General features: G+C 34.0%; 2 protein-coding genes across 5 annotated transcripts in view; one reads left to right on the forward strand and one right to left on the reverse strand.

The window, feature by feature from the left end:
- gish (casein kinase I gish) overlaps nucleotides 1-13,608 on the reverse strand; it is a 38,667-nt gene extending 25,059 nt beyond the window's left edge. For all 4 annotated transcript variants that reach the window (XM_089641149.1, XM_089641142.1, XM_089641133.1 and 1 more), the window contains exons 1-4: nucleotides 13,457-13,608; nucleotides 12,665-12,840; nucleotides 12,422-12,588; nucleotides 741-851 (exon numbers count right to left, since the gene is read on the reverse strand). In XM_089641149.1, the coding sequence (XP_089497275.1) occupies nucleotides 741-851; nucleotides 12,422-12,588; nucleotides 12,665-12,720 (334 nt within the window). In that variant the 5' untranslated portion in view covers nucleotides 12,721-12,840; nucleotides 13,457-13,608. The remainder of the gene's footprint in view (nucleotides 1-740; nucleotides 852-12,421; nucleotides 12,589-12,664; nucleotides 12,841-13,456) is intronic.
- A 269-nt stretch (nucleotides 13,609-13,877) lies between these two features.
- The window catches only part of LOC149425674 (uncharacterized), a 32,766-nt gene continuing 26,814 nt past the window's right edge, over nucleotides 13,878-19,829 (forward strand). The window contains exons 1-3 of the mRNA XM_089644370.1: nucleotides 13,878-14,045; nucleotides 14,185-14,332; nucleotides 17,181-17,385. Of these exons, the coding sequence (XP_089500496.1) occupies nucleotides 13,994-14,045; nucleotides 14,185-14,332; nucleotides 17,181-17,385 (405 nt within the window). The 5' untranslated portion in view covers nucleotides 13,878-13,993. The remainder of the gene's footprint in view (nucleotides 14,046-14,184; nucleotides 14,333-17,180; nucleotides 17,386-19,829) is intronic.

A 19,829-nucleotide genomic window follows, 5' to 3' on the forward strand; every position in this document is an offset into this window, starting at 1 on the left:
ACTTTGATTTTTCAGTGTATTCTGGTACAAAATGAAAAATTCATTTTAAGATGTTTTTTCCCATTACGCAATTCCTTTCATCCCGAACTCGGTAAATATAGCCCCAACTAATATCAGAAATTTGTCATACAGACGGATACTTTACATAGTATTGCATAGATTCATGATCCAACACCGGTGCGTAGTCGGGATACACGCCAAACGCGCGCCCAACATTTGTACACGGTTGACATTTGTCACATGAGAACGGGTCGCTTCTACGATTCGTTCTTAAGTTCAACAGCTCGGCTGTGGAACGAACTGCCGGCCTCTGTGTTTCCTCCCTCCTACAACATGGGACTCTTCAAGACCCATGTTCACTCCTTCCTCTCCACAAAAAGACCCTCCACACAGCATCCCCAAAGATGACATAGGCCCTGAGGGAAATTATTTTCTTCAGGGCCTCCTGTGTGGAGTTAATATATAAAAATAAAAAAAATTGTTATGTTCTTAGAAGAAATAATTCGTAATCCACATAACTACTAAAAAAATTGTTAAATCACTACATATATTTCATTACAAGACAATAAAACGATTATAATGGCTAAATAAAAGAGCATTCAAATTTGGTGTATAAATTCAATATTTTATGTATAGTTTCTGTATTACGTTTTTGTATTATGGGGAATACAAGCTATTGTTTTGTTTTGAGCGAACATGGGGGGGGGGGGGGGGGTTACATAATCTATTTAGTCACTTACCATGGGTTCCCAGTAATTTGTAAAATCTATATTCTAAGTGGAGCTGTGGCGCCTTTGACTTCATCTGCTCCATCTTGATGGCCACATGCTCGTTGTTGTAGAGGTTCTTGCCTGCAACACATACACACATCATTATTAGACTACCCATCATGAGGGCATCCATCACCAGAGGCGGCTCTAGGGGTCCAGAAGTGGAAAGTTAATCGAAAATAATGAATATGAAATGTTGATACATATTGCTAATGCGTAGTGAATATTATAAAAATGCCAATGTATGTAATTAATTTGCCGGTACTCACATATTCTGAAGCCGGTAGTACAATATTGTATAATTTAAGATTATTTATCTAATTATATAATATATATAACTAATTATTACTATTTTTTTATTTTTCCTATTAAAAGTTATCAAATCGCCACTAACTCCAACCTCAGTTCATTGTTTACAAGTAGATTTGAAAAGTAAATAATGAAAGCAAAAGTACCTATATATTCATTTTACTACACCCACAAATCAAATGACAAAAATTATAACTTTTTTTTCTCTCTTGTAACATAAACTAATTGTCACTTTATTTGAATATGTTAGTCAAGTTTTCAATGAATTGTTTGCAATTTCTTTCAATACGATATCCACAGAATTTGATATTTTAAATTACTTCAACAATGACAAACATAATTTCAGGAACTAATATTCAATGTCAAGGTGGATCGTTTAAATTTCGACTGGCATTTTTTCACATCTCCCTCTAATAATTTAATAATCTCAGGTCGTAGATATCTCGTCGCAGTCATGTCCCATTAAAAATAATTTTTGTATGATACTAAACATACATCACATATGACAGTGTTCACCTCCTTTGTCTGTAGAGCAAAGAGAAAGAAAGGAGATAGTTTGGGGAAAAAATTTAAAGTGACCCACGGTAGGTATATACAATAGGGTCTCATTTGGACGCTATATGGCACTGGAACATATTAAAAAACGTATGAATCTGCATGAATATTAAAACTAAATTAATAATTGGGTAGTTTGTTAAATCCTTTATGTTAATGCTATTGCAGTATATTTTTGGGAGGTCATTGAGAAAATGATCCTCATAGAAGAGCCGCCACTAGGGGTTAACCAACTGCAGGGGAATGTTTCTAGAACCATATCAGTATCTCCTGGAAATAGGCCAAATATGACTGAGATGGATCTGTAACAAAGATAAACTAAACTCATAGAAGAGCCGCCACTAGGGGTTAACCAACTGCAGGGGAATGGTATATAAACCATATCAGTACCTCCTGGATATAGGCCAAATATGACTTTGAGATGGATCTGTATCAAAGATAAACTAACTATCTAATGGTAATTTTTTGGAATAATTAGTGTCCATCAGAATAATTTTAGAGACTGTTTGTAAAAAAAAAACTCATGAAGTTATTTGCATTCCCAACAGAACGTATTTTCTAAACATCTGTCAATTACCAACATCATTATTGTTGTAGCAAATGTCTATTTTACTTACACGTTGTATGCATATCTGTGGCTAGTAGTTTACGGTACTTGCCTCGATTTTATGGTATTTTGAACATTACAAAATGCTCCTAGCATATTAAAATTAAAGCAACTTTTATACTATATTGAAAATAATAAAATAATTAGTCCTAGCCAATTTGGATTTAGAGAGAAACTAGGCACTCATGATGCCATTGCAGAACTAACTTCAACTATATACCGTGCATTAGATAAAAAAAATAAATGCCTTGGCATTTTCATTGATTTACGTAAGGCTTTTGATAGTATCTCCCATACAAAACTAATTAATAAATTAAATGATATCGGTATTATTGGTAAGGTAAGGTATTGGCTGCAAAGCTATCTAACTCAAAGAAACCAAAAAGTAAAACTTAATAACTCACTTAGCGTAGATGAAACTTTAGAATTTGGAATTCCCCAAGGGACTGTTATTGGACCAATTTTATTTATAATTTACGTTAACCATATGTTTAAATTATCACTTAATGGTAAACTTATATCCTTTGCTGACGACACTGCAATAATTATCGAAAAAAAGACATGGAACGAAATTACCAATGCAGCGAATCAGGATATGACGGTTATAAAAAATTGGTTCGATGGCAATTTATTATCACTTAACACAGAAAAAACATATTGTATTCCTTTCACTCTACAAGAAGATGTGCCAAATAACCTAATTAACATAACAATTCATTCTAAAAACTGTGTAAATGACGGTACATGTAATACGGACTGCGCGAAACTAAATCATAAATCCAATATAAAATATCTTGGTATCTTAATAGATAAAAATGTTAAATGGAAAGACCATATTAATCTCACTGTTGAAAGAATAAGAAAACTTATCTATATTTTCTATAATATACGAAATATTTTAAATAAGAAAACTATCAAAATTGTCTATTATGCATTAATTCAGTCCTTATTGCAGTACGGGATTATTGGGTGGGGAGGGGCTTTTAAGGCTTCTTTACAGCCCATAATTACAATTCAAAGAATAATTATAAAAATCATCCTTAGAAAACCATATGACTCCCCTACTTTAGAGATATTTCAGGAATTTAATGTACCATCTATGACAGAATTGTATAAGAGAATCGCCTTATATCAAATTTATAAAGAATATTTTATTTATAAAATTCACCCCTCAGATAGCATAAGCAATAGATTCAAAACAAATGGCTTAATAGCCATTCCTATGCTTAGAACGACCACGGCTCAGCACCACTATTCGTATTTAGGTGTGAGATGGTACAATATATTATTGTCCAAAAATAAAATTAGTGTAACCGAAACTGTGAATTATGAACAATTCAAAAAGTTAATTAAGTCCCTAAAATTGGATAATGATATATTGTACCCCTAATTTTCTTACACTTACTCAATCTGTAAAAAATATATATTAATTTGATTGTCTTTAAAAAAAAACTACTTTTCTAAATTTTTCTTGATATATTGTACCCTTAATTTCCTCACGCTTACTTAATCTGTAAAAAGATGAATTATTTTAATTATCTTTAAAAAAACAATTTTCTAATTTGTGTACCTATGTTAATATTATGTTTGTATTTATTTCAAAAGTTTTTGATTATTGTTTAAAAAATCATTAGAACTAAATGTAAAGACTCCTCCCATAAACACGAGCTCCTGGAGCTCAACTTATGGAGAAATAGAATAATAATGAACAAATTATTTATAAGTCTGCATATTGTTATCATTTATAATGTTCAATAATAAATAAAAAAAAAAAAAAAAAAAAAAAATATATTTTATTCGCTGGGCAAGGAAATAATGTATCTTAATATTATTCTAGCTTGTTGTTTCGTCTCTTATAATACATATTTATTTTATGCATGAAAATGTGCATCGCAAATACTGTGTCAAATGTCATAATTTAGATTTTTGAAAATTGTAGCACTGTATTTGTTTACAGGAAAGCCTCCAATGACTTATTTTCATTGTGACGAAAGCTTATTTAGTGGAAAATTAATCTTTATAATTATAAAAATTTCTAAATAATAATTTTCGTATGGCTTCATCACATTGTATATTTTTGGAGATTTTTTTCTTGAATGTAATAAGCTACCATGGGGAAACTTTATTAATAAATAAAAACATTTCCCTTTACTAATAAACATGTTTTAAATTTTATCATCATTTGCGATAGATTAATGGTTGTTAATCAGTTGTGTAAAATTTAAAACACCTTTATTAATAAGGCCCATTATCTGGTAAAACCACAGACATAGGAATTAATAGACGAGAAGATAATGGCGAGGGGTAAAATCAACTGTTGAAGAACGAAGGGAGTGAAGCTGACTGTGATTCGTCAATAAATCAATCTGACAGTAAATAGGCATCTCGCATTATAATATCACCATTTACTTCTTAAAAGTAAAATCTGCTTTTGAATGAATAGACATTTTTACATGGGAGTGCAAATTACTCGCCACGTTATGAACAAATTTGCGAAGTCCAAATTCGGCAAAAAAATTCGGTTCTATTTTCAGAGTCGAATATTTCGTTTAAGTATTTAGTTAAGACACTTTTATAAATGTTCATAATTTACTTCCCAGCAACCAACCAGCTTTGTGTTTCGCGTCCAGACGTTTCTCGATGTGATAGTAACAAATGATTCATATTATACGATGTGAATATGCTTAAAATAAAGTAAAAATAATGCTTATATATGGAATGTAATACGACAATTGGGTTTATTCTCTTTTTCACATCTATTTTTACAAGTTTTCATAGTACAAGTCAACATTTTGCCGTGTTATTTCGTAAAATGAACCGATGATGCCTCGACCATAGTTCGCACAAGAATGATGACGTCACGTTTTCAAATTTCACTTGAGACCATACGCGAGCACAGCCGGCTCCATTGGAATCGGTATGGGGAGTGGGGATAATACGCTTTTAATCACTTAGGGCAGGTCTACTATTATTCATATGTCTATGGGTAAAACAGTACAATTGACAAAAACATTATTTTCCTAAATTAAGAAAGTTATTACGTAAATAGTGTCACTCTGCAACATTAAATACACAATTTCAAGTAAATAGAAAGGATTTATAAAATTGTGAGCTGTCTTGTTTTATAGGTATGTTCAGGCAGTGGTCGGACTCAGATACAGTGTCGCTGACACATAAAAGTTATTTTAATTCAATTAACTCTATCACATAATATGCCATATGTAATTAGTAAAGAGAATTACATGCTGATATAGTAACAGATCCTAAAACACATCTAAAGAAACATCCATCTCTTCACCCGGAGCCACCAGATGAGGAAACGACCACTGCCAAGGAACTGCCTCAGTATTTACGTTGTCCCCCCTCCACTGTTCAAGGATGGAACTTTCAATGGCTGAAAGCTACAGCCAATCACAGCAAAGGAGCATAATTACGAGTTCAAAACCATTTCTGATAACGTCGGACTAAATTACGGGAAACTGGTCGTAATTATGACCGGGAAATAAATATCAACATCAAAAAATTACTATACGGTAACATAATAACCTGAAAACATAAACCTGTATTTTTAACACTTGTTGAAAAAATGTTCAATCTAAAAATGTCAAGCATCGACGCCAATTTGTAAAACTGTATATTTTATTGTAAAATAAATAAACTAGATTTAGGGTGATGGTTTAGGTAAGTTGAACTGAGCTAGTTAGAGGTATTGCCCCAAAACGTTGCATCCTCCTCGGCAGGCCAACAGTCGAGAGGAAAAATGCCAACTAAATCACTTCCCATGAAAGGGGAGGTTCCCGACCGGGAAGACCCGACTCGAGTTTGCCCTATAAATATAGAGCCAGATTCAATGTCAAGTCAGTTTAATAACTGCCTCTGAAAAAGAAATAACTCTTCTGAAAAACAAAAACCATTCTAAATTTAAAACAAATATATGCCAAGAATATTTTAATACGTCATTTTAAAAACAGAAAATCTCCTAATGAAACTCGGATACATGATACAAGAGTCTCAAAAAGGGATATACGAGATGTTCCAAAATTCAAGACAAGTTTTGGCCAAAGAAACCACATATATCTGGCAACCAAACTTTACAACATCCTTCCTCCAAGTTTGAAAAAGATAGAAAAGATAAATAAGCTTAAGGAAAAAATCAAAACATGGGTGAAAGAAATGAATGCAGACATACTAGAAAATGTATTAAAAACATCATAGAAACTAAATAACAGAAAATCAAAGAAATCTACCAGTCCGCCTCAGCACAGGACTACCTAGTGAGGAGGACTAAGAACAAACAGATGAAATATTAGAGATTATCATATATTGTAACTCTCGTAAAACCTGTAATTAAATAGACACTAATAAAAAATAAAAAAAAAACCAAGTAACCTATTCAAGTGTTTTATTTAGTAGTAAATTCAGTTCCTTTCCCAGTTTAGAATCAGTTTTGCCTAGTAGTAGATTCATGTGTCAAGACAAATTTAGAAACCAATTCTTCTCTGTACTTTGACATAGCTTCACTCCATTGTCCATCCCCTATCGTATACAGTATCTGTGCAGACGTATAACTGTCTCATACAGTGAGGAAAGGCTATTTTTTTGTTGTACATTACAATACTGTATGACATGTAAACATTGTGTATTTATTGTAAAAAATAAAAATACTAAAAAAAATGTATGTAGAGTAGCTCCCAATGTTAACTAGTGTTATTGTCAATATAGTCTTGTATGTCACATATATATGTGGCTATAACATATATATGGCTCAGTCTGTCTGTGCAGATAGAGAAACAATAGCGCCTGTTGCTTTTATGTCCTACAGACGCGTGTTTTATCCTGTCACATAATCAATTAATATGGATACTTTGTAAGTAAGACTTTATTATTATTATACATACAATAAATATATAATGTGTGAACATACAATGTTTCTTGTAGTCCCCTTAAATAAATCAAGTTGGGAAGGTCAATTGTAATAATGTGAGGAATCTGAGGGAATGGAAGAAATAATAATCCTCTTAGTCTGATTTAAGATACCTAAGTGGATGGGCTTTAATGACACAGGTAGACGAGTAGGTTCACATATAATTTAAAGTAGGTCACTGGTGCGGAAACGTGCCACAAGCTCGAAACTTGGATCAAAAATGTTATATTGACAGCTTTTGCAATAGGCCTGGCAAAGCGCCCAAAAAAATTAAAGCTATGCAATATCATAGGGTGAATTTATTACTGAACATCAATAATATGTATGTAGTTGTATCCCGGGGTTTACCCCATCTTTCATAATATGACCATCAGTTTCAAGTGACCTTACGTACGAAAATATGTTGGCGTTGCGTAACTTTTATCCAGAGTGGAAGGTACTGGTGTTAACGTAAGTCACTAGCATCTGGGGAAATTGCTATTTTCCAGAATGGGAATAACTGTACTCCAGAGTGAAACGTAGTAACTAGCAATAGATTGCAATTCACAAGCATCCTGAAGTATACATGTGTGCATCTTTTCAGCATGTGGTCTCCAGTTCCAGTAAAGTAGACACAATAGACCAGATATCTGGATTCAGAATGTGACAATATTAGCTTCAACATCCCGTCTCTTCAGTAGAATGAAGGTCAGCACCTCAGCACCGACCGTCAGTACCAAGCCTTCGATGTTGAAGACCAAATCATCAGAAACCAGTTTCAGCAAGTGCCCCTAACACTCACTATGTCCACAGTGAAATAATTCAATTTGCTATTGACAAAAAATTGTTTCTGTTGATAAAATAAAACTGGACTGGGAAATTTAGTGTTACGCATGGAAAAATGGCATGTTTTTGACAAACATTTGATAGAAATACTAATGAAACCATACAAATGTCGGGGAAAGCAGAAGCCTTTGCCGATAATGCCATTACAATAATAATAATGTTTGAGTTGGGGAGATGTGGCGGGTGTCTGGTGGAGGTCACGACCAGCTTAGCTTCTTCTGAGGGGGATGACCTAATAAGGTATTTAATAATAAAATATCACATACTAGTGGTGTCTGATACAAAATGGGCCTAGTGTTGTAAAAGTGAACAGATTTAAAAAATATTTTTTTATGTAATCTTTTCAACTGTCAATGATTTGTTGCATCGCTAACAGATCTTCACACCAGTTAAAAATTTTCACAGTGGAATGCGGTGCGCGCTTGAGATGAAATGCCTGAATTTGATTACTAGTGAAAAAAGGGATACACGTAAAGGACATTAACCTCTTGTTCGCCCGAGTATCCTTTAAAGACACTTTAAAAAATCATTTCTCTGAATGTAACTGGCTTTTAGGGAAACTACTTATGGCAGATTATATACTTTTTTTATAAATATACTAGCTGTACCCCACCACACGATGCTGAGACTCAATCTGTCTGTGCAGATAGAGAAACAATAGCGCGTGTTGCTTTTATGTTCTACAGATGGCGCTGTTTTACCAAAAAGCGTGTTTTATCTTGTCACAGGTGACATCTATATAATATAGGTTATATAAAAGCACACGTATATTCAAATGCAACGTTTTGTCAAAATTTCGAAGCAATCGATGAAGAACTTTTGGAGATTTATGATTTTGAACAAATGAACATTTACATTTTTATGTATATAGAAGATAAACAAATAATCTAGAAAGACGGTACAATTTACAAAAAAACAAGTAAGTTAATACGAAAATAGAAAAAAAAGGCAGTCAAGAAGTTAATGGTGAATCTCTATCTTATGCAAGTTAAAAGTTGGACTCAATTGTATAAACAAGGAATGGAGTCCGTTGAAATTGATGACAGATTGAGGAAAACATAGAAAAAGTGGAGCAAATCTTACTCACAGAGAGGCGGATTTGTATTCAGCAGATAGCCAATGAAGTGAGCATTGGTACAGAAGGAATTGGAGAGATCCTTATTAAACATAAGAAAAGTGTGCTCAGGTTGGGTGCATAGAATGTTCATGTCACAAGCATAATTGCCAAGCTATGGCTACGGATCATTATCATGTGTATTAAATCATAAAACTGAAGTAAACTAATTTGCATAATATATATGGACGTTAAACTAACATCCCTATTTTTATATCAAAATTATATGTTTTAGCAGAAATTATACAAATGTGTACATATCAAAAGTTGATAGAATGCATTGTCACTGACAACAAGTCCACCTGCTGAGTTTCAGTTAGTTTACAGTCCAGTTACACTCATATATATGCTTCACAATGTCCCTTACGATGAATACTGCAAGGCTGACCGAAACGTCAGCTCAAGAAGGTGGTACCATAACAGGGTGAGTTAAAAAAATAACCACAATTGGGCTGAAAACATAATACTGAATTGCCAAAATGAACATATTTTTATAATAATGTTTTTATCAAGCAACTTTTGGGTCTACTTTCTCCGTATAAACTATTGTATTAACCCATTGGCCTCCGAATTGTTTTGTACCGAAGTTTTAAATCTGCAGTGGTGTACTAAATCTTACATAACTTTTAAACTAAACATGCAAACGAAACAATTTTTTTAAATTTACTCGTTCATTGAATTAAGGTATGCAAAAAATATATGCATTTTTAAAAAAATATATAAATAATATGATTAAACGAGGATATAAAAATATTTTTTTTATAAAAACCATTTTTTTTTCTCTTTTTTTTATAATTGGATTAAGAAAAGTTTTACATTAATCATACTTATGACCCTAATATATTTTATTTCAATTTGGGCTGATGTTAGCCGCCCACCACGCATTTTACGAACAAGCTTGTCAATTCCCGAACCACACGCTATTTTTAAAAAAATTCAATGACGCTGAAATATAACAAAATTTCAATCGTAAATATCAGGAAAAAACTGTACCAACGGAGTCCTGCCAATTACTACGAAATGAATGCTTAATTATCTACAGAGCGATTGGCATTTAAATTTTTAAACACAGATGTCAATAATGTATCCCTTTTTCGTTTTTAAGCCGACGACACCAGACCCGCCGGGACGGCGTCGTTTGAGGCCAATGGGTTAAAGTTTGCTGAAATTCATACAATTCCACACCTAATTTAGAGTGTCCTTGAGGTATTTTATTACTACACAGTATGAGGTAAATTTAGCAGTGAAAGGGTCCACTTATATCTAGTCGTAATGAAGAAGAAATCAAGTTCTTCAACTTATATAGCTAGTTTGTACTTTGAAATGCATAGGGCGTAGCTTTATTTTAAAAATGTCATATTAAAATGTATTCATCAAAAAGCTCCACATTCTAATTAGAAAACAGAAGTACGGGAAAGACTTGCAAATGATTCTCTTAATAATAATATTGTGTTGAGTAATGATTATGGTATTCACTGACTGCAAAAGGAGATAAAAGCATTGTTTGGTCAAAATAAAAATAAATCTTATCAAAGTATCGGTTCAAAGGTCCATAAGTTGGTAGGGATAAGTAGACTTTACTTGCAGTAGTCAAATGGACGTTTCTTGGCTTTTGGGATTTGGAGTAGAGGAATCAGGGCCAGTTTATGGTTCAGTCTCGTAAGGGGGAAGCATATTCCATATAAGAAGTCTGGTTGCAATAGTTTCAGTTCCTATTTTAGCTTAAATTTGCTTATTTAGGTTTTTATCCAAGTAATAGTACCCACCCGGTGCCAGTGGGATTAGGTCACGGTAATGGGGAGGCAAAAGAGAAATAACGGTTGGTAGAACTTGGTGTCTTTTCAAATTGTAGGCAAATCATTTACTGAATAATTATTAAGGACGGGTTGTTCCACAGAATTTCAACAATTCATCAAATTTAGAAGTTATTATTAAAGTTCTGTGAGAAAGTCCCATTCGAGTTCTGTTATTATCTAAATACTGTGAAACAACTGGCCCACGATGAAATAATAACAGAACTTGAATATTAACTTTCAAATTTGATGAATTAAAATTCCGTGAAACAATCCGTGTTAAGCGTATTACCATAATTTCACAAGCAAGTTTGTTATCGGCCATCAATCTACCCATGATCTTTGTACTAACTAGTATCTGTCATAATACAAATATATTTCTAAGATACCTTTTATGTCATTGCTCAACACATTTTCACCCCATGTGGACTTTTGTAATGACACTAAAATATTGCATACTAATTTACAAGACATTTATAGACTGTCACTTAGCATACTATATTATTATTGTGTTAGGTCATACATTTAATAATAATTTTATCTTCATTCCATATTGAGCTTTTTCTGACTTAATAATAATATACATACTGTCGGGCATAAAGTCACCCCTTAACAGAAATAAGACCCTTTTAGGGAAAATACATTCTCTGGTTTGTAAATATTTGCCAACGAGTCAATGAAACCAAATATCTCCTTTTCTCCTTCGACGTTAGTTTCAGCCACATTCAAGCAATGTAAAAGTTGTTTGTACTATCTGCCATACTGATTTAGACAAGCACTTACATGTTGGACAACACGTACAAGGAAAGATGTCTATGGAATATCTGTGTGCGCCATACTTATGAATGTTGCAGTTTCTCGTGTTATGAAAGTAGACTTGAGAAGGTTACAGAGAATGTTAAGGATTGTAGCCGACAAATATAATTCCCTCCCAAGTACTGCATTAAAAATGTTTAGCACTCTGGTTCTGTAGTAAAATAAGCCATGATCAAAATATTGTCAATACGAATACATCTATACAACAAAAACAACTAATGATGTTAATGGTTCCACCCAAGTGCGTGTGAACAAAGGATATTCAGTCAAGAACTGGAATCATTCACAAGCTCGGGGATAAATGACTGATTCTTTAGATTGTATAATATAATATAATTTTAGTAAGTAGGTACTAAGCACTATTTATGCTGAAATATCTCAGAATAAGGAATATAGTGAAGAACTCAGGTAAGTACTTATCAAGATATGATAAAGAATCATTTCATAAAAAACCACAAGAGCTATTTTAGTCACACTTTGTGAAAGCATTTCAGGAAACCTTTGTGTAAAACAAATTATGAATTTATTACAAGATAATAAATGGGTTTAATTAATTTTGCCATACACTACATAATAGCACTAATAAACATTAAAATAATTAGTTATTTGTTTATGAAATGAATTGCACAAAAACTGGTGTGTAATAACATAATGAAATAGGCGACATAACCCTAAAATATGATGGAGAAATGGTGTTTGCTTGTTTACCCAGTCGCAGCTCTCCGAAGTTGCCGCAGCCGATCTTCTTGCCAACGCGGAAGTTGGGCCCCACCATCAGCACCCCCGAGGAGGAGGACACGGAGTGGCGTGCCCCGCTCATGCCGGAGCCTGTGCCCGCGCCACCGGTCGCGCCGCCCGCAGCCGACGTCCTGGCGCTGCGGAGATTAGACATTAGACACTGACAGACAGGTAGCTAGGTAGGCGCACACCGCACAACACAGGGACACTCACCCCGGGGCTCGTTTGTCCTCAGGCTGGCGCTCCCTGGCGCCCTCGCGCTTGTTCATGATGAATATATGAAGAGTCGGCGCGCTTAGCCCGCGCGCTCCCAGCCGCACCGCCACACCGCTACCGCTTCATCTCGCCTGCCACCATCACCAGACCCCGCTCTGCCCTGCACACATAACCTGCAACACACACACACCCAACACTCATCATCCAACCAATCATCAGTCAGATAGGGCAGATTGCAGAACGCGTCACGAGTGACGGAATGCCTTATCAATTACACTTTTTGGAAAATAACATTTCGCGAGGTTACTTGAAAATCGCAGCAATATGCAATACCGGAACGGGACTCGGCGGTGACAAGCAGACGACCTGTGGGATTGCGAATGCTTTTTGATATGAAATAAGATTGAATTATAAGGATTACTTGAAAGAATTCGTAAATAAAGGTCTTTAACGACACACAGACTGCGGCGAAATCAGCAAATTATGGTTATAAATCTTGTAAAAGGACAATGCTCGCCATTACACCACGGGCCAATACCCTTTGCCGTCACTCACGCACAATACTCGGACAAGTAATCAATGAAGGCGCGTGATATTTATTTCAGCGCCTTCATTTATAATTCGTTACTTCGATATTAACACTCCCGCAGGCCGTTCTGTGAAACTCAAGATTAGACACGATATCTGTAGAGGCAGCATTCCAAATTTCAAACGTTTTAATCGCGAGTTGAAACCTTAAGAATGATAGTACTAAGATATAACGAGAAATGTGTAAAATGAGAACCGTACTTGTAATATGAACATTCACTATAAACTAGTACAGTTGTGTAGCACTCGAAACTGATTTGAATCTTTCACTCGGTAAATGAGTTCAATAAACACGGAACGGGTATATTCTCGACATAGAATCGCTACACCTCAACACCGAGCTTGAGGCAGACGATGATTCACGTTATGTCAGGAGCGCATGCGTCAAATTTGCAATCGTAATAATTTATATAATTTGATTTTACCTATTGCAGCCTAAATATCTTGTTAATTTTCAGTTATATAAAATAAACATATAATTTATTACGTCTTTTAAGGACCATAAAATACAATAAAAATATAATCGCGGATGATAATATTAAATAAAGTGTTTCTTGATATGATTGCTCAACGGAAAGAGGCGTTTCTTGCGATCATACGTTCTGTCTCCATGGAAACGATTGAAACCGTCGTCCGTCAGGTCCGCTTTAGTTGTTTTAAAAAAATAATGTTTGTAGAATGCATATCAGTAAAAATAGCGCGTGTTACTCGCGAAAACAATGAATTTCTTCAAAAAACATGGACGATCTAGTAGGAAATACCATTTACATAATTCTTAGTATAAAAGAAGGTATTTATTACGTTTGTGTTCTGCCTTTCGATATTTAACCTCTAAACTTGAAGTTTTTACAAACACAAACCTAAACAATATTGCACTTTATACAAAAAAATGATACTTGCTACTTGCTGACAATATACTATATTTTTAGGACAAGGATTCAATGCTTTTCGAGAATCATTAATAATTTCGTGTTCCTTGAACGGTCACACACTCAGAACCGATCCTGTCAGTGCCAAGGATGGACCTTTCTTTGATTCGGAGCTTGTTTGGGAAACAGACAGAAGGGCCCTGAGGAGGTTAGTATCATGACTGATTTACTAATATTGAATTACTGGTTTCACAGTTCTGCAAAACTACGTTTAATATATGGAAATCCCAATGACACCATTGCCTTGACAAGGGCCACCCTTCTTGGGCTACTTCAGCGACCTCCGTCCATGGCAGGTCCAGCCTCTTCGCACAGCCTCTGGAGTTACTTTTCCCAACTTTGTCTGGGGTGTCTTAGTGGACGACTTCGCTCTGAAATTGTGCTCAGTGAAATGAAAGTTGATCTTCTTACGTTCTATGAATACATATATTATTTATTCAGAATAAAAATATAATTGAACAAAAGCATTGACTTTGGAATGCAGAACTCGGTCTTGGGCCGATGCAAAATTTGTGCGTGGCTCGCCGTGCGCCAGCTGATTCTATTTTTGTAAAAACTTGTTTTTTGAAAAATGGTGTATTTGTAAATTCTACCCTCTTACCAGATATCGTTTATATATTTATAAAATAGTATATTTATAATCTACCATAAGTAGTTTAATCGAATAAGATTTATAATAGTAAGTTACAAACATTTTTTAATTTTTCGAAGAAAATTTCTTCTGAAAGCTTATCACTTTGTGATTTTTTACTAGAATAATACACAAATAACTTTATTTACATTTATAACCTCTACATGTTTCATGAACAATGTTCACATCATCATATTATACTTGCTCCTGATGACTTATGTAGAGGTTATATATATAAAAGTGATGTAAACAAAGTTATTTGTGTATTATTCTAACATTTTTTTCGACGCAAAATCCAATGAAAAGAAAGTATTTTTTTAATGTGCCTATCGGCCACGGTGTCGTTTAACGGATACAATTGTTTGTGGGCAATAGACACTTCCGGAACTCAAAAAGTTAAGAGGAATGGCTGCGCGGCCTTTTTGTGATACAAAACTTAATTTAGGATTTAAGGCCAAAATATCCAACCATGCTGAAAATTAAAAAAAAATCAAATGTATGGCAAGTATCTATTACGGATGCGAACTGTTTTCATTTATTTTCCTTTTAATTTATAAAATAAAGGCCATTAAAAAGAGTCCTAGTAATTATTAAAAAAATAATTTAGTGAAAAAGGCTTTTTTTTTTGTTTGAAATTAAAATTTATGAATGGCAAATTTGTGTTCCAACGTAAATCATATCTTTTGTAATTTAAATTTAAGCCCATCAAAAATGCTTTTTTATTAATCATTTTTATTTTGTTTACTTTATATTTCATCTTAAATATTTACATAGGTAGGTAGGGCAAAATTATTTTTCAATTTTTTTATTGTAGCTACTATTTAAACATTGTACATACAAAATATCATATTAAATATATGTATAGTAAATTGTATTTCTTAGTCCTCCTCACTAGGGTGACCTGCGCTGAGGTAAACTAAAGTTATTCATTTCTGTTTTATTAGTTTTCTATGTCGTTTTTAATGTTTTTTTCAGAGTTTTTTCACTAATCTCTTTAAGCCAGATTTTCTTATTTATTTATTCTTGATTTGTAACTATTCAAATTTTCTATTCGCTTTATATCTGGGGGAAGGATGTTGTGGAGTTTCTTCGCAAAATAAATATAATTTCTTTGTCCGAATGTGGTTTGTCTGACCTGGAATATTTTTTATGTCATTGTGATTTGACCTAGTTTGATGAATATGCGGTATTGTAGAGAATTCAGTATTTTTATGTCATTGTGATTTGACCTAGTTTGATGAATATGCGGTATTGTAGAGAATTCAGTATTTTTATGTCATTGTGATTTGACCTAGTTTGATGAATATGCGGTATTGTAGAGAATTCAGTATTTTTATGTCATTGTGATTTGACCTAGTTTGATGAATATGCGGTATTGTAGAGAATTCAGTATTTTTATGTCATTGTGATTTGACCTAGTTTGATGAATATGCGGTATTGTAGAGAATTCAGTATTTTTTATGTCATTGTGATTTGACCTAGTTTAATGAATATGCGGTATTGTAGAGAATTCAGTATTTTTTATGTCATTGTGATTTGACCTAGTTTGATGAATATGCGGTATTGTAGAGAATTCAGTATTTTTGAATACTATATTTTTAGTATATATTTGTTGTACATTTGCTACATCAAAACTATTGAAAATTTCAATCGAAGGCGTTTTTATGGGTACTTTCTATATGGTCTTTATGATTCCTTTTTGAAATATGTTCAGGTTATGTATATACTTAAATAAAGCAGATCCCCACCCTATAATTCCACATTCATAACAGGAATGACGTAAAGCGTAATAGATTTTTTTCATGTCCTTTTTATTTGCCACATTTCTTAGATTTTTAAAGGAATATATGTTTTGTAAGTTTATCTGTGATGACTTTGAAATAATTGTCATTCTCCCAAATAATCGCCAAAGTTGCGTCTAAAATCATGAATTGAATTTTTTAATAGCCTTAACAATAAAATGGCTAATATTTATTTTTATTTTATTAATACATGATTTTGAGGGTACATATGGTTTTTGTGATATTTCACCCTCCATGGTAGGGATGACCCTGTGTTATGGCGGGTGAATTTTACAGTTTGTTCAGAATCTATACATTACTATAATATGAAAAAGAAAAATGATGTAAAGCTAGTTTGGGTTGCAAGAAGAGAATGGAGAAGTTATCCGTACTAGATATTTGCTATAGTTTTATATACATATATATAATTTTTTTATTATTCAATTTGGTTGGGTATTTTGACCTCAAATCCAATGAAGTTTTGTATGAAAAAGGCCGCACAGTCGTTCCTTTCCTGTCCTGGTCCTGGTTTTGGGCACTGGTACTGATAGCTGAAATAACTAGTGAACTTATGTGTTATTCAGCTTGAGGCTGCAGAATGTGCCTCTGAAGTTGCAGGTGCTAGGGAAGCGTGGGGGCTACCTGACCCTGAATCTGCGTGGGGCCCGACCCTGTGGGGGCTCCAGCCCCCTCGCCCCCTACGCCTGGCACCGCCTGCTGGGGGCTAAGGGGGAGCCCCAACTGCTGCTACGCCTCACGCTTCATGACACCCTGATACCTGCTTCTCCGGTAAGTCACACTTTTCATGATAATAAACTGTTATACTACTATGAGTAATTTTAAACTGTAAGCTCTGCTGGTGGGAGATAAATCATATCCGTATGTGAACTGCTCCCTATCGTATACAGTATCTGTACAGACTTATAACTGTCACGTACATCAACGTTAAAAGAAAGAAGAGAAAGGACATTATAGTTCACTTGAAGTGAAATGACACTAAACTGCGCTATATAAATGCCATGTTATTTTATTTTTTATTTATTCACTGTTTTTTGGTTATTACAATTTTTGGGTATGTTAAGACCACCAAACTAGTCACATGCCCGTGTTGTATTATTATAGTTATATAGGAAAAAAAATACCGCCACAGAAAGTCATCTATGCTACTAATATAAACCAATTTAAATTTCTATTGGATTCTTATTTGGAGAGAAGAAAGGATTTACTTATTTTTTAATTTACAAAAACTTGATTACCAATATGATTTGAGATTTTCACAGCCAAAAGTATTATAGTGGTTTATTTTTGGGGTACTATGCCGTGTTGCGCTACCTCATTAAATAATAATAAAATGCCAGGTTTAATAATAGCATCTCCAATAAGATGCAGAACTGTATCCAAATTTCTCTAATAAACAGTGTTAATCTCAAGTTACCTGCTAGTTAGTATGGTTCTGTATATTATCTGCCTGGACATACTATAAATATAAATAATATTTAAATGCAGCATCATGTTCACTGATCAAATGCATTGTAAATATAGATTTGTATTATTGATCGATGAACCGGTGGATGCTATAAGTTGTTATAATAGATTGTCTAGTCCAGAGATCCCCAAACTTTTTTGTCCCGTAGAACAATGTGCTGATTTTTTTTCCGATTTGAGTAGATTTGAGTTTGATTTGAGTTTGATTTGAGTTGACTGATTGGTAGATTTGTCTTTCCTAATATTATTCTTTTTACAAATTCATCAACTTAAATGTGTTTTTGAAGCTGACACTTTTATAGGGTTTTCTTAAGAGTGGAAAATAAAACATTGCTATTGAGCTTCGTTGCTACTAGTATCAAATGTGCAATTTTTCAACAAGTAACACGTACTGCGACCACAAAGCGAATAGCCTGCTTACGAAATATAACTTATTTTATGAAATATACGTATGTATAATATTTTGGAAATGCATATATCTATCAAGAGTGAGTACGTGAGTACCTACATAGGTACTATCTATAATAATAATAATTGGATGATTTGTATAGTGCCGTTTTTGTGCAAAATCACCTCAAGGGCCCTGTACAAATATATAATACATTTCTACAATGATCTATGTTATTGCTAACTATATATGGAGATAATATACAGAACAATACTTACTTGCTAAGTCACTTGACATTACCACAGTTAATCAACATTAACTAATTGTTTAGTAGCGAAATTTAGATACAGGATTTAGGACATAATTGTATATAACTGGACTTTCTTTCAGGAATGGTATATTTAATTAAGGGTATGACAGCTTAAAAGGTAAGTTTTTAGTTTAGACCTGAATTCTGTTGGACTTGTTATGGATCTTAGTTCCGCAGGGAGTTTATTTCAAGCCTTCGGCCCAGATACTCCGAAAGCGCGATCACCAAACTTAGTATTTGGCTTGCGCTTAGGTTCCACCAGTCTGCCTACAGCTGCTGATTTCTGCTGATCTAGGAGTTGACTGCCTCAGACCAGTGTTTTCCGGGACCATTCCATTGATGGACTTAAACACCATCCAGCACAATTTGTACTGGATTCTTTCAGGGCACTTGCAGCCAGTGAAGGTTACGAAGGTGCGAATATTTTGAAACCCCTGTTATGAGCCGTGCTGCTGCATTAAACACCGATTGAAGTTTGTCAATTTTTGACATTTTGGAAGGCTGGCATAAATGCTGTTGCAGTAATCGAGATGCAGTATGTTAACGATTAACCCATCGGCATATCCGCCGCCAAGATTGGGCATCTGCATTTCTTTCGCAGCGGCATATTGAGCCGCTAAAACTCACCCTACGTACTTGGGTAGATTATAATAAAATCACAATTTTTATGAAACCTATATAAAAGTAGGAAAAGTGTTTCGTTTGAGGTGCAAAAAGAATCTGTAAGAATGCAACAAGAATCAGTAAAAATGCAATAAGAATCAGTAAGAATGCAATAAGAATCAGTAATCAATACACAGTAAGAATCCGTCTGAAGTATGCATAGATGTAACAAATGAAAATTAGTATGCCGGTGGGTTAATATATTTACGGGAATCTGAAATTTTGGTGATGGCCTGCCTAAATGGGATCCACTATCGTGGACCCCCAATTTTTTTTCACTGACATGGACCCCTTGCAGGTCGAAGTCCAAATATAGACCACCATAGACTCAAGTTCGAATTTAAACCACTTTTGGGAATGGCTGGTCTAGTCTATAGTTAGTAATAA

The sequence above is a fragment of the Hesperophylax consimilis genome, chromosome 2 (genome assembly GCF_061612785.1).
Source record: "Hesperophylax consimilis isolate HC1 chromosome 2, BYU_Hcon_1.0, whole genome shotgun sequence".
NCBI lineage: Eukaryota > Metazoa > Arthropoda > Insecta > Trichoptera > Limnephilidae > Hesperophylax > Hesperophylax consimilis.